This window comes from Aspergillus terreus, genomic scaffold (assembly GCF_000149615.1).
Source record: "Aspergillus terreus NIH2624 scaffold_4 genomic scaffold, whole genome shotgun sequence".
Taxonomy (NCBI): Eukaryota; Fungi; Ascomycota; class Eurotiomycetes; order Eurotiales; family Aspergillaceae; genus Aspergillus; species Aspergillus terreus.
The window spans coordinates 1,989,423-2,015,203 of NT_165927.1; the positions used below are offsets into that span (position 1 = coordinate 1,989,423).

The 25,781-nt window shown below is 53.0% G+C and overlaps 8 protein-coding genes across 8 annotated transcripts; 5 read left to right on the forward strand and 3 right to left on the reverse strand.

The window, feature by feature from the left end:
- Positions 1–1,356: 1,356 nt before the first annotated feature.
- sly1 (syntaxin-binding protein) lies at positions 1,357–3,647 on the forward strand (the record flags this gene model as incomplete). The annotated part of the gene is made up of 4 exons (XM_001212677.1): positions 1,357–1,381; positions 1,448–1,664; positions 1,732–2,114; positions 2,167–3,647. 4 exons carry the CDS (start codon positions 1,357–1,359, stop codon positions 3,645–3,647), a joined length of 2,106 nt encoding a protein of 701 aa, XP_001212677.1.
- A 259-nt stretch (positions 3,648–3,906) lies between these two features.
- Positions 3,907–5,086, reverse strand: preB (alpha-factor pheromone receptor STE2; the record flags this gene model as incomplete). The annotated part of the gene is made up of 2 exons (XM_001212678.1): positions 3,907–4,283; positions 4,342–5,086. The coding sequence occupies 2 exons, from the start codon at positions 5,084–5,086 to the stop codon at positions 3,907–3,909; spliced, it is 1,122 nt and encodes a 373-aa protein (XP_001212678.1).
- Positions 5,087–6,124: 1,038 nt separating this feature from the next.
- On the forward strand, positions 6,125–8,102 carry ATEG_03501 (putative endosomal sorting complex protein TSG101; the record flags this gene model as incomplete). The annotated part of the gene is made up of 4 exons (XM_001212679.1): positions 6,125–6,178; positions 6,230–6,338; positions 6,411–6,649; positions 6,726–8,102. 4 exons carry the CDS (start codon positions 6,125–6,127, stop codon positions 8,100–8,102), a joined length of 1,779 nt encoding a protein of 592 aa, XP_001212679.1.
- A 453-nt stretch (positions 8,103–8,555) lies between these two features.
- On the reverse strand, positions 8,556–9,877 carry ATEG_03502 (uncharacterized protein; the record flags this gene model as incomplete). Its single annotated transcript, XM_001212680.1, has 2 exons — positions 8,556–9,784; positions 9,838–9,877. 2 exons carry the CDS (start codon positions 9,875–9,877, stop codon positions 8,556–8,558), a joined length of 1,269 nt encoding a protein of 422 aa, XP_001212680.1.
- Positions 9,878–16,250: 6,373 nt separating this feature from the next.
- On the forward strand, positions 16,251–19,248 carry chsG (chitin synthase class III; the record flags this gene model as incomplete). The annotated part of the gene is made up of 5 exons (XM_001212681.1): positions 16,251–16,337; positions 16,405–16,888; positions 16,961–18,169; positions 18,226–19,055; positions 19,111–19,248. The coding sequence occupies 5 exons, from the start codon at positions 16,251–16,253 to the stop codon at positions 19,246–19,248; spliced, it is 2,748 nt and encodes a 915-aa protein (XP_001212681.1).
- An 811-nt stretch (positions 19,249–20,059) lies between these two features.
- ATEG_03504 (NEDD8-conjugating protein UBC12) lies at positions 20,060–20,759 on the forward strand (the record flags this gene model as incomplete). Its single annotated transcript, XM_001212682.1, has 3 exons — positions 20,060–20,174; positions 20,258–20,574; positions 20,607–20,759. The coding sequence occupies 3 exons, from the start codon at positions 20,060–20,062 to the stop codon at positions 20,757–20,759; spliced, it is 585 nt and encodes a 194-aa protein (XP_001212682.1).
- A 1,543-nt stretch (positions 20,760–22,302) lies between these two features.
- Positions 22,303–23,429, forward strand: ATEG_03505 (TBP-associated factor 8 family protein; the record flags this gene model as incomplete). The annotated part of the gene is made up of 2 exons (XM_001212683.1): positions 22,303–22,570; positions 22,642–23,429. 2 exons carry the CDS (start codon positions 22,303–22,305, stop codon positions 23,427–23,429), a joined length of 1,056 nt encoding a protein of 351 aa, XP_001212683.1.
- Positions 23,430–24,740: 1,311 nt separating this feature from the next.
- Positions 24,741–25,251, reverse strand: ATEG_03506 (ankyrin repeat domain-containing protein; the record flags this gene model as incomplete). The annotated part of the gene is made up of 2 exons (XM_001212684.1): positions 24,741–24,812; positions 24,940–25,251. 2 exons carry the CDS (start codon positions 25,249–25,251, stop codon positions 24,741–24,743), a joined length of 384 nt encoding a protein of 127 aa, XP_001212684.1.
- Positions 25,252–25,781: the final 530 nt, after the last annotated feature.

Sequence of the window (25,781 nt, forward strand, 5' to 3'; positions counted from 1 at the left end):
ACAACAACAGTCGTTGATGGGATGGGCAGGTACACAAAAGTATAAGTCACATGCATCCACGTGCAGCGAAGGACCCAATTAGGAATGGTGTCAGGCGTTGGTTTCCCTTTCTGGTTTCGGGTGGCTGCTGTTTTTGTCTTGCCAGGCGAAGAGAGAGTCCACCAAGGAGGAAGGCGGTCAAGAGGTACCTGGGGGCGAAAAATACCTGGCAGGTACCTTCCGCTTATGCTGGTCGGGTGGGACAGATAAGGAGAGAGCGTGGACAACACTGCAGACTGCAGTTGGTGCAGCCGTCTGGGACTGTGTGCGGGTGGTGTGGGGAGATACCAGTCGGTGTACCAGTACCTAGGTAGGCAGTAGTAAGGTAGTAGGTGTATATAGCCTTACCCACCCTCGCTCAAATCACACCACCTTTATTGGCCAGTTGGTCTCCTTTCCTCTAACAACAGCCCCTCTGTCGATAGGTATCCCTGCGAGTTGTCGGTCTTAGAAGCAGACACGCGGGTCAACGCTTCGTATACACAACTGGCCCAGTACTCCCGTAATAGCAGACGTAAGATATTCAAAGAAGGTTAAAAAAGAAAGCTTCTCCTGCGGCGATATGAGCACCCTTTTTTTGCCTGTTATGTATGATCCCCTTTCTCTCACGGTCACTCTCCTCGCCGGTCTCTTGCTTCGTTCTGTAGTCCTTCCTGTTTGTTTATAGTCTTTCTCTCTTCCTCTCACTCTGATGCCTCTTTTGGGCCTTTCGTACTCCTCTGAGTGACGATTAGCGCGTACAGTCTTGGTCCTTGTGGACCCTTTTCTTCCTCTTTAGATTGACTCTTAAGTAAGACGGAAAGGAAAAGAAAAGGCTCTCATACAAAGAACCACTCAGGACTGCAGATCTGCAGCATAGCCATTCGGTTTACGAAGAGGGTGAGAGGCGGAAGCGGCGAGAGAGATGATAGTGTCGATGGTGGAGGATGAAAGGAGATGGAGGGAAGAGAGGGAGGAGAGTCCAAGGGAAAAAGCTCGTGTCGGCGCTTACCGCATATCACGTGCATGTTTCGGTTTGCACGGTTTGTTTTGGTGATGACATAATCCCGTCCAGCTCCCCCAACGCGACATGCCAGGTAAGTCCGTTGAATTAGCGGTTACAAGGTCGAGACAATCCACTCTGTACAGCTTCAGATCGATTCATCCGGTCGTCTTGCACTCGGCGATCCTCTCTTCCAGTCCCCCGGAGGTCTGTCTTGATTGCGCCACGCTTTCTTGGTCATGAATCTTGCCCTCACCCCGTCCTCGTGAATACCACTTCCGCGATCAAGTACTAGCTCCGTCCAGACGGGGTAAACCACAATGGCATCCCCTCCCATGTCCCTTCGCGACCGTCAGGTTGGTAGGTTTCTTAAATGAATCTCTTCCAGGTCTTTGGGTCGCATGTGCTGACTCGTCAAATCTACAGCTTCCATCCAGAAAATCCTCAATCTGAACCATGACCCTCAGCCCTCCGGAGACGGTACCCATGAGGCCTCCGCGCAGGGCCTGATCTCCTCCCCAATTTTGAACGAGGATGGCGATCCTATCTGGAAGGTGTTGGTGTTTGATAACATGGGTCGCGACGTCATCAGCAGTGTACTGCGTGTCAACGATCTCCGAGCGTGGGGCATCACCATCCACCTGTACGCACCCGCATCTGGACTATATAGTCTCTCCCCCTCGACCCTACAGCTAACCACCGGCTTGAAGAAACCTCAACTCTACCCGCTACCCTATCCCCGATGTTCCTGTCGTCTATCTCGTTGAACCGACCCCCGCCAATATCCAAGTGATCACAAACGACTTGTCTCGTGGCTTATACTCGCCCGCCTACGTGAACTTCTTATCTTCCGTCCCCCGACCCCTCCTCGAAGACTTCGCCTCCCAGGTCGCGACCACAGGAACGGCGGAACATATTGCGCAAGTCTATGATCAATATCTGAACTTCATTGTCGCCGAGCCCGACCTCTTTAGTCTCGGTCTCGGAAATGATGCCTACTGGAAAATCAACAGTGCGCAAACCAGCGACGAGGAACTGGATGCGATCGTCGACAAGATTGTTAGCGGATTGTTTAGCGTCAGCGTCACGATGGGTGCGTCAGAGCATTGGTATCTGAAATCACTTACGCTAACGATTCTGAACAGGTACCATGCCCATCATCCGCTGTCCCAAAGGCGGTGCCGCGGAGCTCATCGCGACGAAACTGGACCGCAAGCTACGAGACCACATTCTAAACTCCAAAGACAACCTTTTCTCGAACAAAAAATCCGCTCCCGGAGTCCCCTCATCCCGACCCGTCCTCATCATCGTCGACCGCAACGTGGATCTTGTCCCCATGCTCTCTCATTCGTGGACATATCAGTCTCTTGTGCAAGACGTGCTTCAGATGCGTCTGAACAGGATCACATTGGAGGCCGCGGTGGACGAGTCTAACCCTACCAAGGGTGTCGCCAAGAAGGCATATGATATCAACAGCAACGATTTCTTCTGGAAGCGCAACGCAGGGGCTCCCTTCCCCCAGGTCGCCGAAGACATCGATGCCGAGTTAACGCGGTACAAAGAAGACGCCAATGAGATAACCCGAAAGACTGGCGCCTCCTCCATCGAGGACCTACAGAACGACACGAGCGCCTCGGCTCAGCATCTCAAGGCCGCCATCACGCTTCTCCCCGAACTCCGCGAGCGCAAAGCCACCCTGGACATGCACATGAACATCGCAACCGCGCTCCTCAAAGGCATTAAAGACCGCCAGCTCGATAACTTCTTCGAACTGGAGGAAAACATCACCAAGCAATCTAAAACGCAAATCATGGACCTGATCAACGATGCGTCCAAGGGCAGCGAGCCAACAGACAAGCTCCGGCTCTTCTTGATCTGGTTCCTCAGCACAGAAACCGAGCTGTCTCGCGCGGATATGACCCAGTTCGAGGAAGCCCTCACCCGCGCTGGCGTCAAGGACGTCAGCTCGCTAGCCTACGTGCGACAGGTCCGAGAGATCACTCGGATGACCATGATGACGACGGCAACTCCCCAGCAACAATCCTCCGATCTCTTCAAGGGCTTCTCTTCCCTCTCCAACCGACTCACCGACCGCATCACCTCCGGTGCGCTGGGCGCCAATTTCGACTCGCTCATCTCCGGGGTCAAAAATTTTCTTCCAGCCAACAAGGACCTCACCTTAACGAAGATCACCGAGTCGATCATGGACCCTGCCTCTGCATCGAGTTCCGCCATCGCCAAAACCGAAAATTATCTCTACTTCGATCCGCGCAGCGCCAACGCCCGCGGCGCCATGCCCCCGGCCTCTGCATCTCGAAACGCGCAGTCCCCCGTTGGCATGAGCGCGCCCGGTCCCGGAACGGGGGCCAGCTTCGGCCAGCGCCGTCAAGCCTTCAACGAAGCCATTGTCTTTACCGTCGGTGGTGGCAGCATGGACGAATACGGCAACTTGCAGGACTGGGTACGTCAGACAGGCGGGCAGGCGGGCAGCGACGGTGCAGCCGGGGGCCGTGGATCTGGTGTCCACGGGGCGCCGAGACGGAGGGTGGTCTACGGCAGCACAGACTTGATGAATGCGAATGAGTTTATCACGGAATCGTTGGCGAAGCTAGGCCGGGAAGGCTGAATGGGACGGAGGACAATTGACGGAGCAAATAGAATTTGTCAGTTACGTATACTTAATGCATATTTCTACCTGTTGACTCCCAAGTCTCGATCGGGGATTGTGTCCCGGGTAAGGTATTATTAAAGTACTTAGGTAGTAAAAGCACTGCGCAAGATGTCTCGGGAGTCTACATGCTTCACTCGCGCGCCACACGGCGGTGCAGCAGACGAAAGAAAGGCAAAAATAGCTACGTCACGCCATGATCAACACACCCTCCAGTTCACACATTCGGCGCTTTTCCATCCTTCCGACAACTGTGGATAGAAATGTCCCGTTCCACAGCAATGCCATAGGCGGCTTCCGCATCGCTCTGCTGCTTCGCCGGCGACAACTCCGCATAGCACAGGGTATGAGATTTGCTGCTCGGCTGCGACGCATACGTCACGGTTGAGGACTGTCTGGTCTTCGCCTCCTTGGAGAAGGACAGGGCCTGGAACAGATTGTTGCGGGACGATGACATGCCGGAGTCTCGAGCCCGCTGGTCGATGGTAAAGCCGGCCCAGATCGAAGACAGTGGGAGAGAAATGGTGACGAGGGAGAAGATGTTGGACGCAAGCTCCGGGACGCTGACGATGTATTGCAGGATGGAGAAGATAGCTAGTGCCTGTGTGAGAATTTTGGGTTGGTTATGGCGTGGTGGGGACATGGTGCATACCTGGAATCGCCATGGTCTGGCAGCCCATGACGAAAATGACCTTCATCGGGCCGAAGTCTGTCATCCCCAGTCGTTTGCGGAGGTGCATGGCGAAGCCGAGCTTGGTGATGAAGACGGCGGAGAAGAAGCAGATGCTGATGGTGATGACCACGTTGGTGGCGCTTTCCAGCCAGTTCAGGCGGATGGTCTCGGCGGCGTGCATGATATGCCAGCAGTTCTGGACCATGTAGACGAAGCGGAAGATGATGGGGACCAAGGCCATGACAATGGAGACGGCCAGGAGGATGCGGCGGTATCCGCGTCGCAGGTTTGCGCAGACCACTTGGGCCTGCAGCACGAGTGAGGCCTCGATGCAGACGATCAGAAGTGTCACCAGGACGACGCCCAGGATGGAATCGGCGTAAGCAGAGGGCGGCACGCGCGAGAAGTCGTTGCCAAAATAGGCGTAAAGACGGACAAATTCGCTCGTGAAGTAGATGAGCTGGCAGATCAATCGGCTCACGTTCAAGAGAAGCGCCGTGATGTTCAGCACGAAGACCGACGAGCGGCGCTTCTCGGGCCTTGTCAGGAGCAGGAGGATGATGAACAGGACGATGGAAGCCCCAAGCTGGGCTCCATAGTTGATGCAGATGCGGATGCAGTATTGGTAAAAGAAGTCCACCGTTTCGATGGGAATGGTGATTTCGTTCTCGGCAGGACCGCGGAGGGTGATGCTCTGCGAGAACGGATCGAATGTAGACCCCATGATGAGCAGTAGATCTTGGGCCGTGGAGCTAAGAAAGTGGTGTATGTCGTGCAACGTTAGAATAGCAGCGTTGGCCACCGGTCAAATGATCAATCTGAATTTTCAAAGAGATGGTCAGGAAGAGGACGTCGAGCTCCAGCCGGTTTGTATAAGCATTCGAATATGGTGAACGAGATTCGAGGGAGATGAGGTCAGACGGAATCTCAACATTGACGGCATGACGGCCCAGAGATTACATGATGGGCTCCCTCTGATGCGGTGGAACACTTGAGACAGACAATATGAGTGAGGAATGATGGTGGACCAGGGACAATGGGTGGACTTTATGCGGCCGGACGACACGAGCATCCCGAGACGAACAATAGTAAGAGAACAATATCAAGACGGGAGTGGCGAGAGTTGTTCACCCACCCCCACTGTTTGCCTGAAACAGAGCCATTATTGATTCGGAATTACAGCCTCTGAAGGACTTGCAACTGCCGATCTATTTCACCATGCCGATTGTTTCGTCTGATCAATCGTCGGCATCCCGTGTTGCCTCACAGAGGACGCGTCACAACAGACTTGCGGATTCAGGAATGGTACTAGGTAGACATCTCGGTGTTCAAGGAACTCTATCCAATCGTATTTCCGCCGATGGTTCAGGTGGCAGTATCGATCACACCCAGGTGAGGCAGCAAGGAGCTCCGGCCAGGGTTGTTTGAGGGTACACAGAGATTCTTCGGGTGGGACATGGTGACTGCGAGTCCAGTACGGACAATCACAGCGTTGCAGTTGAGACACGGCCTGCATTCAAAATAATCGCTGATTAGGCTGGACTGAGTATTGAAATTGCACCTGCATGGTAAGGTAGTCAGTAAGGAAGTACCTGGAAGAGAAGAGGTCTCGACATACATCCATTGTATACAGTAGTTAACTAGTGAACTTGTATGGGGCTGCTGACTCAGCACTGCGGGGAAGCACCACTTCCACCGATGATCGCGAGTCTCCTTAGACACACTCTCTCTATCTGTCTGTCTCTCTCTTCATCTCCTAACCATGGCTGCCGTGCCACAACGGACACTCAACTGGCTCTACAGTGTCCTGATCCGCGTACGACCTTTTCTTCTATTCCTCGCCTTCATAGCCGCTAATCCTCTACAGGACCACTACGATCCCCGGCAGACCTACCAAGACCCCAATCGCACCTATTCAGATGTCGCCAATGTACTCGCCCAGTACCCTTCGCTTTCGCCACGAACCGAAGTCTACAGTGAGCTTTCCTCGAACACAAACTTGCATCATGGTCAATGAGCCGCACAGAATGCCTAACAGCCCCCGTCAGCCTACGAGAACGGCTTCTCGGCCCTTCTACTCCAACTGAGCGGCACCGTCCCCGTGTCGTTTCGCGGCACGATATACAAGTTTCCGATCACATTATGGGTCCCCAACACCTATCCGCGAGACCCCCCACTGGTCTATGTAACACCAACTCAAGACATGGCCGTTCGAGTCGGGCAGCATGTGACGTTGGAGGGGAGAGTTTATCATCATTATCTCGCGCATTGGACGGAAGCCTGGGAGGTGAGTCGAAGATCTTCGAAAAACCCTCCCTGCTTATCCTTATCCACGTACATACTAATCGACTGTACCATCACAGCGGTCTTCCTTGGTTGATCTCCTGTTGATCCTCCGAGAAGTGTTCGCAAAGGAACCCCCCGTCAAATACAAACAACACCAAGCCCTCCCTGTGCAGCCTCCGCAACCACGACACGTACCAACGCCGCCCCCTCTACCACCCCTCCCCCCAGAGCTGGGGGTTTCAACGAGCCGCTCCCCGACAGTGCAGAATGCACCCTCCCCTCAAACCGCATCCCCCGTGCCCCCTGCGCCTCCGCCGAAACCGGGACAAATGGTGGCTGCGGAACCCCGACAAGCTACCCAGGTCATACACCAAGGCCCCCCATCTTCGATGCCCCCACTGCCGCCGAAGGAGCAGGTCCCCCGACCTCAATCATTCCATCCCCATGCGGGTTTCACCAGTCCCGCAAACAGAGCTTCGCAATACCTCCCAGGGCAGACAGACGCGGCACCAGGACCTTCAATCCAACATCACTTTCCCCAACAGCAACAGCACCATTCTATGGGCCAAGCAATATCCCTACATCCACAAGGACAAGCACCCTTCCGGGCTGACGGAGGTATATCCACGAGCCCAACTCCGCAAACCCTCCAGGGTCCGCCACAACAGCCTCCCTATGTCTCCGGTCAACAACCTCTTCCTCACCCAGCATACCAGCAACCCAATGGCCGGTTTCCACAATCCCCTCTCCCACCATCCCACCCTTCCCCACATTATGGTGCTCCCCCACCAGTCCCGACGACCCAGCCGGCACCACGACCCAAACCCGAACAAGTGGATCTCCTCACCTCGCCATTTGAAGTCGAGCTGCCCTCGATTGCACCCACAGGCCCGGCGCCGCCCATTCCACCCAACCCCGAGAAAGACGCACTCTTGCACGCAGTGTCCAAAACGCTCGCCCAGACCCTCCAAACCAACATCGCGCAGTCCGAATCCGCCGCACACTCCCTGCAGTCCCAGTCTCACTCTCTCCACGCCGCAATAGCCACCTTGCAAGGCGAAATCTCCTCCCTGAAGGACTTCAACGCCACCCTGCAATCCAACACCTCCATCTTGCAGCAATCCCTCCACCGCGCCGACGGCGTCATCGCCGACGCCCAGAGCCGCATCGCCTCGTCCAACCCACAAGCAAGCACAGACCCCGTCGCGTCCGGTCTGCCGTCCGTCGACGAGATCCTCGTCGCCCCAACCGTCGTGGGCAAACAGCTCTACGACCTCGTCGCCGAGGAACGCGGCATCCAACAGGCCATCTACGCGCTGCAGGCGGCCCTGGTGAAGGGTGTGATTGGCGTCGAGACATGGTCTCGGCATACGCGTGGCCTTGCCCGTGAAGCGTTCTTAAAACGGGCTCTCATTCGGAAGATTGGGAGGGGGATGGGTTTGGAGGAGTATTAGGTTGCTTACCACTGGCGTTATGGATAGACGTTGGTTGTTGAACGCGGTGTGGTGAATGTGACATTTAGCCTGTAGATACCCTGTCGGTCTCTATGAGACATACATATAGTGCGATTTCAAATAGTTGAAACTACCGCCTACATCTCTTCAACCGTAAAGCCACGGTAATATCCACGTTGGACCTCCCTGAGCTAGATAGGCGATGAAAGACAAGGGTCGATTCGCTAGCCATATGAATTTCAGAATGGGGAATATCTGACAGCGATCTGATAATGAGATCAAGGAAGCATATCTGTTCATAGATACAAAGAAATGGAAGCAAAAAAAAGAGCAACGCATCTATCAAGTCCCATCAGTGCAACAGATCCTTTGCGCCGGTAGCCGCCAATCCAATCAATGGTCCAAATGTGAAGTAGAGAACAAAAAGCAAAGCATAGACAGTTGGTCATTCGTTTATTTCACCTCGTTGGCGTCGGAGAAGGGGCTCTCGACGCGCGGAGGCGGGACTCTACTACTTCGGTTGGACCTGGATCCTTCATGGACTGACGTCCGGGAGTTCGTCTCGGCATTGGCGTGCAGGTCGCTGAATGGGCTTTGTGTGGAGGCGCGCGATTGGCGATCTCCAGGTTTGGTTTCAGCGCGTTTGGCGCTCAAAGTCGTGGACGTCTCGTCTTCTTCGTCGGACGAGCTGGCGTCAAAGCCAGATGCAGGAGTCTGCTGATGACTCGATGCCGATGTGGAGGCGCCTGATTCAGGCTGTTCCTCAATCGTCTGGACGGTGGGAGTGTTGGTGTTGTTGTTGTTCTTCTTCGCGGTGCCCTTCACCATGACCGGCTTGGCGGTAACCGTCCGTGCCACAATGGAGCTGTTACTGTTGGACTCGGCGACACCAGCCTTGGCGAGCTGGGCGGGCGTGATCGCAGGAACGGCGGGGGCATCGGGCGGTGCCAAAGACCCGTTCGGTGCGTTCCCACCGTTGTGGATGCTGACGACGGCGGCTCTCGTCCGCATGGCCTGTTGGGCAGGCATGGGGCTGACGATGGCGTTGTTGCGGTAGATGGTGGTGGCCACGCTGCTGCGGAGACTGGGGGCGATACTGCGACGTTCGGTGGTCATATCCGACCAGGACGAGTCGCGCAGGTCACCGGGCATGAAGAAGTGCTGGTCGGGGGTGGCACCAGGGAGGGGAGGAACGGGGGGCACGAGCGGCGTTTCGGGGGGAGAACGGTTCGTAACACCGGGGATGTAGGCGATCTGAATGACGTTGGAGGCACGGGTCAAGACGGTGGAGGCGATGGAGTGCGTTGACTTGCGCGAATTGCGGGCGTCGTTGAATGCGGAGTTGTTTGATTTCTCGGCTTCGTTGCCGCCTTGTTGGGCATATTCCTTGCGCTTCTTGCGGATAACGAACCACCAGACCAAGAATGTGATGATGGCGACGGCGGCGACACCACCGATGACACCACCTGCAATGGCGCCCGCGTTGCTTCCACCACCTGATGAGCTGTCCTGGGAGTCGTCTGAACTGCTACTGGTCGAGGTCTGGATACATTTTGTCGTGGCACACTGATCACAGGATCGACTGATCATGGTGCAGGTGTATCCATCCTCGCAGGAGGGACAAGCGGGCGCGGACGAGGAGCACTCGACGCATCGTTTGAAGATGGAGCGGCCCGAAAGGGCTTTCACGAGGGGTTAGCGACGCGAGGGAACAGGGGGGTGGATGATGCCATACCTTGGGGAGAGAAGGCGGGATCAGGGAAATAAAGAGACATGATGGAGGAAGTAGAATCGGATCGAGGCGGAAAGAGTCGTAAAGAGTAAACAAAGAGGATGAAGTCTGGATGGGTTGGGTATGAAACGAGAGGCAGGCCGGTCAACGGCGTAAAGAACGTGCAAGAAAATCAAAGACGGAAAGAGAGTGTAAGGCTCCAGAGGACGTCAAGTCGTGAGCGTTGAGAGCGCGAATGAATCATACGGCGAATCGATATCTTTTCTGAGGAACGAAAGGAGACCAATCGCGATGATGTCAAGACGTGGGAAAGTCGAGACACCGATGGCCCTGAGGAATGTCGAGAACAGGGGGTCTCTCGCCTGGACTCGACAAACGGGGTCCGTGAAGGAGAGAAGGGTAAGAGGGGTGTGAGAAACGAGGGGAGAGAAGGAGATGAAAGAAGAGGAGGAAGAAGAAGAACGATAAGAGAGGATGAACAAAGAGGAGAGAAGGAGGAGCAGGAGGAGACGGAGAGGGAGCGGATGGGGGTGGAGAGAGAGGCACCTTTCGCTTGCCGTTATTGCCACGCCAGAGCGACTATGCGACAATATTCGATAATCCGATCAATAATAATGATAATAAAATAATGATGATGATAATAATACGGAGTATATTGCAGAGGAGACAAGCAAACAACCATATATCTCTTCAATAAAAACTAAAGGGATCTGATAGATGGTGACCTGGACGTTCAATATTTACCCGTAGGATCCCCGTCCGGAATAGGAGAAAACACAATAGTCTGACATTCGACAGAGTATACAGAGTAGACTATATCCTCCCCTCTACTAGTGCGAGCATCATAGCGGTCAGTGACATACGAATGATACCCCTTCCAATGACTACTATGTCTTCTTGGAAGAATCGTACTCCGCACAGGATCCTGCCTTTCAATTTCTTCATGTCTTACATCCGAAGTGGTTGGAGCCGTGCGTGGTGATAGAGTGTAAGTGCGTGGGATCCCCCTGGTCTGGACCGAACCACGTTCCCTTGCCGGGAGATTACACTCCTCCGCCTGTACCAATCAACAGGACCGAGAGGAGTCTTCATCTCATTTTCTCTCGGCTGGCTGGCCGATCCTTCCTCCATTTATCTCCTGCGTCTCGGTGCCACAAAGGCTCTAACTTCCTCCGTTGTCGCACTACCGCGGACTCTGTCCAGGATGGTAAGATCCTTTCTACCACGACAAGATGGCTGACGATCTATTGGGGTCGCGATCTCAGGTCATCTCCATCGAGGTAGTTGTTCTGGATTGATGCCAAAGGGAGTATGGCACCATAACAATGGTCTTCCTCGAAGTGGAATCTGACACCTAAGCTACGCGTCATCCATCGGAACTCTCAGGCTGCAACCTATACACAATCCTCCGAGTGTTGTACAGGGTTGGTTGGGGTGACAATCAGACTTCATGTCATCTTGGTGGAGCACTCGCAAAGACTGATTTACAGAGTGCAGTCATCTGTGGTCTAGATGTCCACCACTCTACGCCTGGGCCACAACACGCAATTAACAGCCACGGTTCATCAATACTCGAATGATCCGATATGAAAGCCCCTGTCCGAGTTCTCCACCACTAGTCCATTTTCTCAATCTTTCATCAATCAGAGTGTGGCTTTCCAACACCACGGACGGGGGATTGCCTGCTGTCACCAAACCAGCCACATCTGGACTGCCTCCCCCTTCATTCATTAAATTTGACCAATAAGAGTGTGTTGAGGGGAAAGTGTCGGTTGGTGTTTTACATGCCATGCACCTTGTCTCTTGACTTCTCCCATCTCTGATGGCCTCAAATTACGACTTTTATGCATACAGAGTACACTCAGTCTTCCAATCACTATATCAGGAGGTAGGCATGATAATTCGTATCCTGACATGCCGCAAATATGTCCGCAATGCATAAACATGATGTAACGAGTACAGCACGAGCAATTCACATACTCCGCCACTAGATTCACATACAATGTGACTATTGGTGGCGGGAGGCCCTCAGCATTAAGAAAACCTGTGAGAGCTATCGCATACAATCAGATTACCCAATACAAAAGAATGGTACCTCTCACACAATATGCACAGCATGTCCCAGACACGCAATATCTGCAAGATCTACATCTCTGTCCCTTGCATGAGCGGTCAGATAGATGGGTGACACCTAATATAAAACTAGATATGTCCCACCTCTCCATTCGATGGGGAGCTTGCATTGAAACTTCAACACACAAGCGCAATACTCATGGAAATAGTATATGGGTAGGAGGTCAGTGGGTGCGTGACGACGACACAGTTGCCATCCGATATTAAGAGCGATTGACACAAGGCATCTAGCGTGAGTAAATCACACATTGACTACTTGGAAGAACTAACACGGTAGGTGCAAACAGGACGTAGGTATCACCCCGGAGATCTTTACGGTATCTGTGGGGTAACAAGCTCTCCTTCTCCGGATGATTTTCAAATATGGAGTAAAGATGCAGGGAGTATGGGGTTAATGAAAGTCACCCATCCCTCGCAGGTAATATAAGTATATAAACAGACTTGTTAGCCAAAGATTAGATAGCTAGCATATATCAACGAGGTGGGGATACTTTCTTATATCAGGGGATCAGGGAAGTTATTCCAGCTCACTTCTAACGCATTGAGGCTATGAGCAGTGGGTTACCCTCCACTAAACTGCTCCCTTTGTTCGTTACTTGTCTTAGTACAGGTTTCTCCTGGGCACTTTTCCTGTATTGTTAGATGCAGAGGTATTAAATTTAAGCATTTGAGATTTTCGCTGTGTAAATCACCAGATTGGTGGGGAGTGTGATTGTTACCGGATTAGGGACCCCGGGGAGGCCCAGCTACAGATCGACCAACTAGATAGACTCTATGGCTACCGGATCGGTATCAGAGTGTCTTCAAGTCTCGATGCTTGTTGGTCATATTGTATGTATATTCTATGGTGGAGTATGTTTTCGAGGCGGTGCGCGGCAAGATATATATCTACCTTATCAGGTCAATTGTTAGGTGCGCCGTGTACATATTTTCAGACTTCAGAACCAGCAAACATATATAAACCTAGATTCTCTTGATATACACTATGCCGAGTACATCGATCGCCACATCCGTACCTCCTGATCACATATAGATGATCGATTCAGTTGTTAAAGAAGCATACAAGACTCCGGCGAATCTAGATGACGATTACATCATTCTGACCACAGCAGTAGGTACAGAATGTCCGATTTGAGCCCTTGCTTCAAAGGTATGCTCAGACGCATGCAGGGACGAACAAGCCAGGTAGCAACTCATTACATCAGACGACATGTATGCAGGTACCTCACGCCGTCTATGCATTTGTTATCTCTGTAAGGCTCCCACAGGCATTATTTAACACCGTATTATTAGTCACTACTTTCTTGAGTATCGGGACGCGGTAGTCGTTAAGACACGCGACTCTGTTGATAACAAGCAACACGTGCTCTCACGGTGGGAGCGATCGTTACTCCGTACATCGCACCGCCTCAACCGTTGGCAATCGGAGACAGCAGGGTTCGTGTCAGATACGGCTGGAGTGGCGATGAGAGGCTTGTTTTGCTGATCGGCAATCAGTACGGAGTACAACATAACTCGGTATATTGTCTCACTGGGACTGGGTTGCAGCATCCAAAGTCCATAGAGGACAGAGGAAATTTCATTGTGATTGACATCATTTGAACGAAGTTTGGATAAGGATGTACTCCTAGACATCTTCAGCTGAATGCCTACGGGTGGCTGGCTGGTCTACTTGGTAGGGTTGGCGAACATTGCTATTGGCCTTGTATGAACATTGAATGTGACAGGGACTGAGACACATTCTTCCATTCCTGGAGTCAGCTGGAGAGCATCTATACCATGAATGGTACTCCGAAGTAACATGAGAAAGACGGAATAGTGAGGTTGACCCAAGGTAGGAGACTGATTGATTGGAAAAGGAGGCGGCTCTTCCGACAGTCCGAGACCTTCAGCTGTTGTCCGATGGAGTCTAAGAATAGGAGTGGGAAAAGCTAGCCTGGGGTGGCAGTGATGATCAACCTTTGGAACCTTCCACGAGCTAAATTGGGACTAATGAGTAGTTAGCTCTGTTCTAGTCGCTCCCCTATACTCGGTGGAACAACATTCATAAACCCAGGGATTTCTGAGCGTCAAACCCCGCTTCTTCATTCAACACTTGTAGCGCATCTCAGTGGACGCCGTTGGAGGGAGTGAGTATCCCCGTGTGGGCATGTCAGCAAATGTGAAACCACCGTCTACTCTGTAGAAGTTTGGCAGAATTAAGGATCTTGGACTAGCGCCGGTGGTGGCGTCGGACTGACCAACGGCCGATTAACACACTTACTGGGCGCGGGCCCACAAGGCTATATTTGGCTCGCTGCTAGCTGCTTTGGGTTGGCGGCCACCATGTACCCCCGCCCCCTGAATCGTATCGTATTACCAGACAGTGACTGTATTCCATCAAGACTTCAGTTCTGGGAGGTTAGGTGGATGGATACAGATACAACAAAGAGATCAAAGACTACAAATCAACCCGACTTTCCCGTCTGATCCGATGATGAGGGGTTCTTGGACCAAACCAACTGGTGATCTCAACAGTAGGGTTCCCGCGTTACCACATGCCCTCTGCCATGGCAGTCATGCTGGCAAGGGATGTCAGGAATGCCACAAGACAAACAACTCTTGGAACGCCACTCACGGAACTCGACCATAGTGACCTTGTCATTTGTCTCACATGTGCTTGTACAGAGCAAGGAAATGATATTCAAAACTCATCGATCTATCCCAAGTACTGGTACCCTCGTGTTCGACCGGCATCCCATCCATACATACTCCGTAGTACCTAAGGTACCTGCTAGGTAGCTTCCAATCCATCACCAACCTCTCAGTGGACATGGAACGAGGGTTTACCCACCGGGTACCACCGAACCAACCATGGAAGTACCATGAGACCCTTGATAATTTAAATCCAATACCGTATTATGCGGAGATTGGTTCTTCCCGACTGGAGAGGGATCATTCTTGACTTCCTCGTCGAGATGTCTGGATGTCTCCGACGATAGGTCAGGTCCCGCCAGGTACATGCAGCGTTCTGTGGCTACGGAATTCTGCACCGTGCAGCAGATCGAGAGTGTTTTCGGATAGGTATAACGCTCTGCGATACATGTACTCAGGTACCTGGCATCGTCCGGGTACTCTGTACGATACTAGCTCCTAGTTTCAAGTCGATTATCAAACAGTCGGTCTGTAGCGAGTCGGAGATGCCAAGTGGTCGAGTATCGTCTGTGATCGTCGGCGGCGATCTCCTTTTGTCTGATGGGGAGAGCTTCTCAACTGTGAATAATAATGCGATATCGACTTATGGAAGGTTGATTCATCCACGCCATCTCGTAACTACCTCGAGGACGCTGGATCCTCTTGAGGCCTGTGGAAAGTATCCTGCAACCTAATTAGCCAGAGAGACTTCCCCTCAGCCTCATCCTTTGGCGGGTGGAAGCGGTCAATTTGGGGCCATTTGGGACACCGAGACAGGCCCGAAAATACCTTTACCAGGACGGAATACGTGCATCCCCACTCGGCGTCCCCTCCAAACTGTCGCCAAAAAAGCGAAAAGACGCCAGAAACGAATGGGAAAGTGGCCATCTCGAGTGTTTGAAAGGAAAAAAAAAAAATACATAATCAGAATTTTTATTATTATTATTATTATTATATTATTTTAGTATCATCGTATTTATTCTTCTCGTTTTTATTGTCTTAGGAATTTTTTTTTTCTCGCACTCTTTCCATCTCGGTTCATTCATTCATGGATTGATTTGGGGGACCCCATTTTTATTATTTCCCCTGCCCTACAAAGCCATTCCGCCAGCTTCAACCTTACTCTGAGTACATTCCCCTTCTCCTGTTCCCTCCCTCGCCCTTCCTCTCACTTCTTCCCTTTCCCACCCGTTTCCGCCTCTCAGCCTGGCAACTCCCCAAGCGCGCGCGCAGAGTCTATTGTCTCGCTCCGCCTCTTCGTTTTCTTCAGCTCGCGGGCTGCCTTTTCCAGCCCTGGCGGCTTGACCACGTTCCTGCTGTGCCCGCTTCTCCCCTCCGCCGACATTTCATCGCGCTCTCTCCCCTTCCCCCCTCTCGATTTTCTGCTGCTCCCTTCGCTTCTCTCAACCCTTCGCTCTAATCACTCCCGGGGGGCCTGATCATCCGTTTGTCGAACTTCTTACGGGTGGATTTCGCTGTCTAACCTCGCCTGTCTGCACTCGGTGTTTTCCTGATACCCCTTTTGGTTCTTGTCACCCTTGCGCGTTTTTCCAGTCCCTACGTTTCATCTAGCGATCTTTGTCGCTTGAATCTAAGAAACCCCGGTCACCATGGCTTATCAAGGTTCGGGGAATCACTCGCCCCCCCATTATGAAGACGGCTCCCATCGCCTTCAGGATCTTCCAGCTGGTGCCTCCGTACGTGCTGCCATCCGTTCCTCCCAGTCGCGATCTTCGCTAACATCCTAATGCTTCTGATTGACAGTATGAAGAAGAGGCCTCCAGAGGATTGCTGTCGAGCCAACAAGGCCCTTTCAATAGCCCCTTCGATGATCCGCACCAGCGCGGTGTCTCCCCTCAGCGACCCGCTTCAGGATACAGTTTGACCGAGACCTATGCCGCCGATGCTAACTACAACGACCCCTACAATGCCGGGTCTGGCTCGGTCTACTCCGGTCATTCCATGGAGAACCCCGCGACTGCCTTTGGTGTTCCTGGTCGTGTCGCGTCTCCCTATGCGCGCAGCGAGACCTCTTCTACCGAGGCATGGCGCCAGCGACAGGCACCTGGAGGAGCGAACGGAGGTGGTGGCGGCGGCCTCCGTCGTTACGCTACGAGAAAGGTCAAGCTGGTCCAGGGTTCCGTCCTGAGTGTGGATTACCCAGTCCCCAGTGCCATTCAGAATGCCATCCAGGCAAAGTACCGCAACGACCTCGAGGGTGGAAGCGAGGAATTCACTCACATGCGGTGTAAGTTGGAGCGATTCCATGGGGTATATACCTTTTCGTCGCGTCTCTAACGAAATCTTCCTTTCCTTATAGATACCGCCGCGACTTGCGATCCGAATGAATTCACCCTCCACAACGGTTACAATCTTCGTCCCGCCATGTACAACAGACATACCGAACTTCTCATTGCGATTACATACTATAACGAAGATAAGACACTCACCTCGCGTACCCTTCATGGTGTGATGCAGAACATTCGTGAGATCGTCAACCTGAAGAAGTCCGAATTCTGGAACAAGGGTGGTCCCGCGTGGCAGAAGATCGTGGTGGCTCTGGTGTTTGACGGTATTGATCCTTGTGACAAAGATACTCTGGACGTCCTGGCCACCATCGGTATCTATCAGGACGGTGTCATGAAGCGTGATGTCGACGGCAAGGAGACTGTGGCCCACATCTTCGAGTACACCACACAGTTGTCTGTGACTCCCAACCAGCAGCTCATCCGCCCCACCGATGACGGTCCCAGCACGCTTCCCCCGGTGCAGATGATGTTCTGTTTGAAGCAGAAGAACAGCAAGAAGATCAACTCTCACCGATGGCTCTTCAACGCGTTCGGACGCATTCTCAATCCCGAAATTTGTATCCTGCTGGATGCTGGTACGAAGCCCGGCCACAAGTCTCTCCTGGCGCTGTGGGAGGCTTTCTATAACGACAAGGATCTCGGTGGTGCTTGTGGTGAGATCCACGCCATGTTGGGTAAAGGCTGGCGAAACCTGGTCAATCCGCTGGTCGCCGCTCAGAACTTCGAGTACAAGATCAGTAACATTCTCGACAAACCGCTGGAGAGTTCGTTCGGATATGTCAGTGTCTTGCCCGGTGCTTTCTCTGCGTATCGATTCCGTGCGATTATGGGACGGCCGCTCGAGCAGTACTTCCACGGTGACCACACACTCTCGAAGCAGCTAGGCAAGAAAGGTATCGAGGGCATGAACATTTTCAAGAAGAACATGTTCTTGGCCGAAGACCGTATCCTGTGTTTCGAACTGGTCGCCAAGGCCGGCTCCAAGTGGCATCTGTCTTATGTGAAGGCCTCCAAGGCCGAAACTGACGTGCCCGAGGGTGCCGCCGAATTCATTTCTCAGCGTCGTCGTTGGTTGAACGGTTCGTTCGCCGCCGGTATCTACTCCCTCATGCACTTCGGACGGATGTACAAGAGTGGTCATAACCTGGTCCGCATGTTCTTCCTGCACATTCAAATGTTCTACAACATCTTTAATACGGTCCTGACGTGGTTCTCTTTGGGTGAGTTGCTTGGTCGTTGTCCCCGAGCCGGAGTTTCGCTAACACTGCCTATCCAGCGTCGTATTGGCTTACCACCACCGTCATCATGGATTTGGTCGGAACTCCCAGCAAGGAAAACGGAGAGCGTGGTTTCCCCTTTGGGAAGGATGCGACGCCGATCGTCAACACGCTTGTGAAATACATCTATCTGGCCTTCTTGCTTCTGCAGTTCATTCTCGCCTTGGGTAACCGTCCCAAGGGATCCCGCTTCTCGTATCTCGCCTCGTTCGTGGTCTTCGGTGTGATCCAGATTTATGTGCTGGTCGATGCCATGTACTTGGTGGTTCGCGCTTTCAGTGGCACTGCTCCGATGGATTTCGTCACGGACAAGGGCCTTGGCGAATTCCTGAAATCCTTCTTCGGCGGTAATGCTGGTCTTGTCGTGATCGCCCTCGCCGCCACCTTCGGTCTCTACTTTGTTGCGTCCTTCATGTACATGGACCCGTGGCACATGTTCACCTCGTTCCCCGCCTACTTGGCCGTGCAGTCGTCCTACATCAACATCCTGAACGTGTATGCTTTCAGCAACTGGCACGATGTGTCCTGGGGTACCAAGGGATCTGACAAGGCGGATGCGCTGCCCTCGGCCAAGACCACGAAAGATGAAGGCGGCAAAGATGCGGTCATTGAGGAAATCGACAAGCCCCAGGCCGATATCGACAGTCAGTTTGAAGCGACGGTGAAGCGTGCTCTCACGCCTTACGTTGCTCCTGTGGAGAAGGAAGAGAAGTCTCTGGATGATTCGTACAAGAGTTTCCGTACCCGACTGGTCACGTTTTGGATTTTCAGCAATGCTCTTCTTGTTCTTTGCATTACCAGCGACGGTCTGGACAAGTTTGGTTTCACGGTAAGTCCTCGCTCCGATTCGAACGGCCTGGCGTAAGAGCTAATCGATTGTGCAGAACTCCGCCACCGAACGGACATCGCGTTTCTTCCAGGCTCTGCTGTGGGCCAACGCTATTGTTGCGCTTTTCCGTTTCATCGGTGCTTGTTGGTTCCTGGGCAAGACTGGCCTGATGTGCTGCTTCGCCCGCCGGTAGAAACAATACTTGACTTTAATAATGAACAAAAGGGGCTGTCTGTCGGACATACGGATTGCAGGACTCTATACAGGGTATCTGGCAGCCCTCTCCCTTCTCTTTCTCTCTTTTTCTTGATTTTGACATTTTGTATTCTACATATGATGTGTTCGTCGTGTTCTGCACCGCTACTTAGTTACCCACGTGTTTCATTGTTATGGTTGGATTATGTGTGCGATGGGCAGTTTGCCATTTGATGAGTCGTAGAAGTTTAGCGATTAGAATGAATTCGGCATATACGTGGATGCGATGTGAAGTGTGGGTGCATACATACATGTGTAGACTGTATGGAGTAGCGTGAACTCGGAAGGCGGTGATGGCGGTTTTGGCGCATGGCGTCAGGTTGCCGCCGCTCCGCCTGAATCAGCATTTCGGTCCTACGCCTCCGACGCTTGCTCACTCTCGAGACATCCCTGCAATCCTGACCATCTCTTCCTGCACCCAGGCCATTATACCTGCGTTCTGCTGGTTATTGACACTGTATTTTCTCCGTCCGAGCTTCGTGTCGGCCGTCGGAGCAGACCACATCCCGATATTCACCCACCAGACCCCGCAGTCCTATCGCTTCATTCTGCGCCCCTCTCACCAGACGATTGAGATCACCGGCCGTCGAGCGTGTCCGATACTCTCTTGTTGATACACTCTTTATCTCCAATCCAATCTGCACACAGTCCCGGGTCGCATGCCGGTGATACCCTCAAGATGCTGAAGATATGGTCGATGGTACGTCGCGCTCCGTCACCGCCCCTCGGACCCGTTCGCGCCGTCCACGATGCTAACGGCGCTCCTGGACCAGAAACAAAAGCAGCAGCAGGCTGAGAATGCGGAGGGCGCCGCGGGGAAGAAAAAGAAGAAGGTTACCGCCGCGCAGTTGCGCGTGCAGCGAGGTATGCCTCCCCCTCGGACACTCTGGTCGAATCAGGTGGGATAAATAAGAGAGAGAGAGACTGATGCTCGCGACGACCGACAGACCTGCAGGAGCTGGCGCTGGGAAGCACGATGAAAATGTCCTTCCCCAACCCGGACGACATCCTCAACTTCGTCCTCACTATCGAGCCCGACGAGGGCATGTACAAGGGCGGCTCATTCCATTTCAACTTTTCTGTGAACCAGAACTTCCCGCATGACCCGCCAAAGGTCAAGTGCACGCAGAAGATTTATCATCCCAATATCGATCTGGAGGGCAACGTGTGTCTGAATATCCTGCGGGAGGACTGGAAGCCGGTGTTGAATCTGAATGCGGTGATTGTGGGCATGCAGGTGTGCTCCTTTCTCCCTTTGATTATTGTAAGGGTAAGAATCCGTGCTGATGTGAAAAGTTCCTCTTCCTCGAGCCCAACGCTTCCGACCCCCTCAATAAAGAAGCCGCTGACGACCTGCGCACGAACCGGGACGCTTTCAAGAAGAATGTACGCAACTCCATGGCTGGAGGGATGGTTCGCGGGGTGCAATTCGAGCGAGTGATGAAATGAGCGGCGGTCCATGGGCCGGTTGATGGCTGATGCGGATATCCCATTCGGGTCCGGGAGGTCGTCAGACCACCGACACCCCGTGCATTTATAGTTATGAATTAATATTAGCGACTGGATAGATTCCGTGACCACGAAAGCAATGAACGATCCTCTTGTGTTTTGTTGTGATGGGCTTTGCGAATGGATGGCACGGTGCCTACGATAACTACCTGACGGTATACCTACAATGGGCCTTGAATATAGGTATAGGCACAACCACCCGTTACAAGCGTATATATACACTCAACAAACACCGGAATCAGAACTAATGGAACATTGTTTCTTCTGTCTTTTCGCCTGCACATGCAATCACCAGAATCACCGAGTGTCAACCGATATTAACATGTTAGACTCCAGCACAGGCCCGCAACCAGAAACCTTCACCCTGCGAAGCCCCAATATACAGCGTGCGGAGTGCCGTAGGATTCAAGGACAGAATCCATCGGTCGAGCCGACAGCTCGGTAGCGAGTCGAGAGATTGGATGCGAAGCGCTTAAGCCTGCTGAGCAGCGCGCTCCTGCTCGAGGCGGGTGTAGTAGTTGTCACGGGCGCGGACGCGGGGGAGGTGGTAGCCTGTTCTTCCATTAATCATCTGCTATTGCAAAAATAGACCATATATCCCTGGGAAAAGTGGAAATTGTATACGTACCGTACCACCAGAGGTAACCGAAAGTGGTACCGAAACCTGTCGTGCGTGGTTAGCCGCTGCAAACCCCAATGTTTATTTGTTCCCATTGCGCTTCCGGTGATCTCGCAGGCGGAATTTGACAAGGACGTAGGGGCTTCCGGTGTTCCGAAGGCGTGATCCTTCTTTTCACGGTGGCCCCGTCCGCGTAGATGAGGAATCGGAACTGCACTCACCGAAAGCAGTGCTCAGGTCGAGGACCAGGCTGCGGCGGAGCATCTATACGGGGAACCTGTTAGCTGTGGTGTTTCTTGACCGGGAACACTCGGGTTGTCCGGGGGGGGGGGAGAGAACCCGAGGTGGGATGGACATACGCCAGTGATGGGGGCGACGGCGGCCATTGTGATGGAAGGAGATGTCTGGATAAATTAGTAATGGGCGCTGAAGCGAGGGATGCAGAGAAATACCTGCTCTAGCGAATGGGTGGTGGAAAGGAGCGGGGAGAGGAGAGACGGAGGCAGTGGTGATGTTGCGGGTGAAGTCGAAGTGAGGTCGAAGCTTTCGGCTCGGAGTATGTAGTAAGCGACCGCTGGGAGTGGCCTGACTGGCTGGAAGCGGAAGAGGCCTCAGGCAGACCTGACGTTGCGGTTGGTGTACGTACTACAATAAGGCAGATATTCCTGCCCAGTGGAATAGGACGCTTATTCAGTAGGTATTCTCTCTGTTTCTATTCAATATACTATATACCTATTATCTCTCCCATTGATACAATTTAATGACTCAATACGCTAATGATGCCTGGATGCCTTGCTCACGTGACCACCGCGACTTCTGTTTGTCTCCATCCGTCTGTCCGCTTCACTCATCAACAGCATCGCCATGCTCTCCTCGGGGCCTCCTATCAAGCGCTCGTCATCGCCGTCGGGATTTAACGATGGAGTCGACATCAAGCGACTCAAGCGCCCCTACCATCACCACCATCGCCTCGCCCACCCCGTTAACGTCACCCTACCGGAGCCCGCCATCGTAGATGAGACCTACGTCGACCATGTGATGAACCGATCGATCGGGCTGGCTCTACGAGAGTCAGGTTTCGACATTGCCGATCCAGCAGCGCTGGAGAGCTTCCGCATTACCGCGGAAGAATGTACGTTGTTTTGGTTCCGTATCCGCAGCTGCCGGAAGAAGAACCGGTATTGATCAGAATTTGTCTCCCAGATCTGTTGAAATTCGCGTCCTATGTACGACAATCGATGCTCTCGAGCCGGCGCATCCAACCTATTCCGCCAGACTTCGAACATGCGCTCCGGCGACAGCGTGTGCGCGTCGACGACCTCCTCCCTCATGTGAAACCCAACCCAAATCTCGAGCCAGTCCCGACCCTTCTGAGCGATCCGCCGGAGGACGACTCTTTCAAAACCCTTCCCTCTCTTGGCCCCCAACTCAGCGGGGACGATGATCGCGTCCGCAGCGCATATATCCCGAAACACTTTCCGGAATTCCCCAGCAAACACACCTACCGACACACGCCGGTCTTCACGGAACGAGAACAAGACCCACGGAGGATCCGGGAGCGGGCAACGGAGGATGGACGGCACGGAGAAGAGGCACTGCGTAAGCTGGCTCGCGCAGCGTTCAAGGATAACCAGACTGGGTCGTCCGGCCGTGATAAGAAACCGTGGGGCCGGCGGACAGAGAGCATGGACAGCATGTTCGAGAAGACGATCAAGGGTCTCGCGAAGAGGATGCAGAAGAACAGCACGGTGCTTGGACCTGCGGCGCCGATGGTCATCGATTCGGGCGCCGCGACTGACTCTGACGTGAAGCCGTCGCGCAACAAGGTGTCACTGAACATCGAGCTCCCACCGATTATCAACTGTGAACGGGATCTGTGGCGTCGCTCCGCCGTGGCCTCCGATAGGAAGGCGGAGGACAAGCCTCATAATGCAAAGGAGGCTGCGAATGCCGCGAATGTCGCAAAGGTGGAAAACTGGGTGACCACATGAAGGACCGGGGTTGGCGTCTGGGCGTTTGACTTTTGTATTATAGCCATTTTGAGAAGATACCCATGGAGTAGAATGCGAGTGCCATTGCCTTAAAACCGCTGTCCAATATCCCTGAATGTAGAACAAACCGCTCCCAACTCCGTATCGCATGCGAGATAGTTCACTTACTTCCCCTCCGGTTGGGAATTGCCTTCCGCGGCTTTCCGCTTGGCTTCTTCTTGGGCCTGTCGGATGGGCTCCCACGCCGTGGTTTCGATCGTCAATCCGTTCGCGCATCTGGTGCAGAAAAGATCAGTCAGCAGTGTAACATCGTCGTGGTCATCAGAGACAGGACATACCGTCGGAACAAGCGCACCACCGGCTTGCAGATCACGACTCCCGGTTTGGGAATACCTTCTGACGGAGGATTGCAGGAGTACTGGACCATTTCCATGAGCTTGCACTTTTCCAGTTCGACCGGACCGCCCTTGCGCCGTCGTTCTTGGAAGTTTTTGCGGACGGTGCTGACATGGTCTGGTAGGGATTCGGCGGAGAAGACGGGGACGAGAGGCGCCATTTGGTAGAGGATTTATCGGATGGAATGCGATGTGGTCTCAAACACTGTTGGATGCGCAGGGAGTGGAAGAGCGTTGTTGTGGAGGGCGATTGCGAAGTAAAGAGAGCGCGAATGGATGTTGGAGGAGCGCGGAACATCGAGTAGCGTCACCCATCCATTTCGGGAAATCATACCGGCGAGTTATACACCCTTTTATTCGGGGGTCTCAGACTGTCTATCCTTTAAGTCTCTGTATTCAACCATGTTACTTGCTTCCAATTTAATTGATACGCTCTAGATGTGTACTCTCACGCCACACCTCCACCGTTGCATGATCAATTAGCTCCACTAAAGCGAAACACCGAGCACTCTCTCTTTGAGCAGTGCGTCGTTATTCGCGCCTAGCGATTTCAGGCACCCATTAGTCTGCGTCTGCTTCATCTTTTTGCAGGACAGTGCCCTCTTATGTACCGATCACTCCCAGTATGGTTATTCAGACTTGAAGACATGCACCGCACATACTGAGCATGGATATGTCGCTCCCCTCCACTATTACTCGGATGGCCTAAAAGTATGTAAGTGGAGGTATATTACAAGCCCAGAAGCACACAAAAGGACATCCAGCCACCTGTCCATCTGGTGTTGTTGGGAAACAACAGACCTTCGTGGAGAGGACGGGCGAATCCTCCATTTCGACATTGGAACTGTCACCTCCTTAGGAACACAGACCACTACTCCTGTGTTTTAGGATCACTCATACTCCATCAGGAGCTTCACTATTTCTCTATGGCCTCCAATGCAAGCAGAGTAGAGAGCCGTTTGCCCCGTTGCTTCACGGATTGTGGGATCTGCCCCGTGTTGCAAGAGCAACTGCACAACATCGAAATGGCCACCCCGGGATGCTGCATTAATAGGCGTCCACCCTCTACCGGTGGCTCGGTTGCAGTCTGCTCCTTGCTCAAGCAGCATTCGTACCATCTCTGTATTCCCGTTATAAGAAGCAGCGTATAGAGGGGTCATCCCATCGGTGGTGGGAGTCGAGAAGTCCCCTCCATGTTTCAGAATGTACCTCGCAGCATCGAGTCGATTATTGTTGACTGCAAAGTACAGAGGTGTCTCATTCTTTGCTGCAAGGGCCGAAAGATCTGCCCCTTTGTTGAACAGCATTTCGAGTATATCCACATTGCCCGACGTAGCAGCGGCGTGCACGGGAGAGTGTCCAGCGTTGTTTGGCGCAAGAAGACCCGTCCGGGGGTTTCGCTCGTTGGCGACAGTGGGACGGACCATTATCGATAGCCTCCGTGTATGTTGGGGGAGGATGAGAGGTTTCTCGCTGCTGCACGCTTTCCTGGTGGTTACTTCGATCCGCGAATGTGGGACGTGTGACTACATCCGTGTAGAATGTTTGGGCAGCGTTGAAAAGCGCCTCAAGGCAGCCAAGCATCTCCCTCTTCTCCGTCGGTGTAGATTTTATTTCCTCTTTGAGCTCCTTAAGACGGACTTTGAGCTTGTCAGCTGAGCGTTCTACCGTCCTCTGTGACGCAACTCGGTGAAGATCAAGGCATCTAACGACATATTGGCTCTGTTCACCTGCACATATGTCCGGGATTAAGTCACTCACAGATGTATAACTTGGAGGGCCACATCAATGGCAGCACGATGACTGCAAATATCCCGCTGACCTGCTTGAATCTCTCGAAGAAGCAGGTGGACTTTCACTCGCCATACCAAAGAAGCCCATATGCCACTGCTTTCCTGGACACATACGGCGGTCTCCAATCGGCGGAGCGCGATATCACTGCTATCCAGATTGGCCC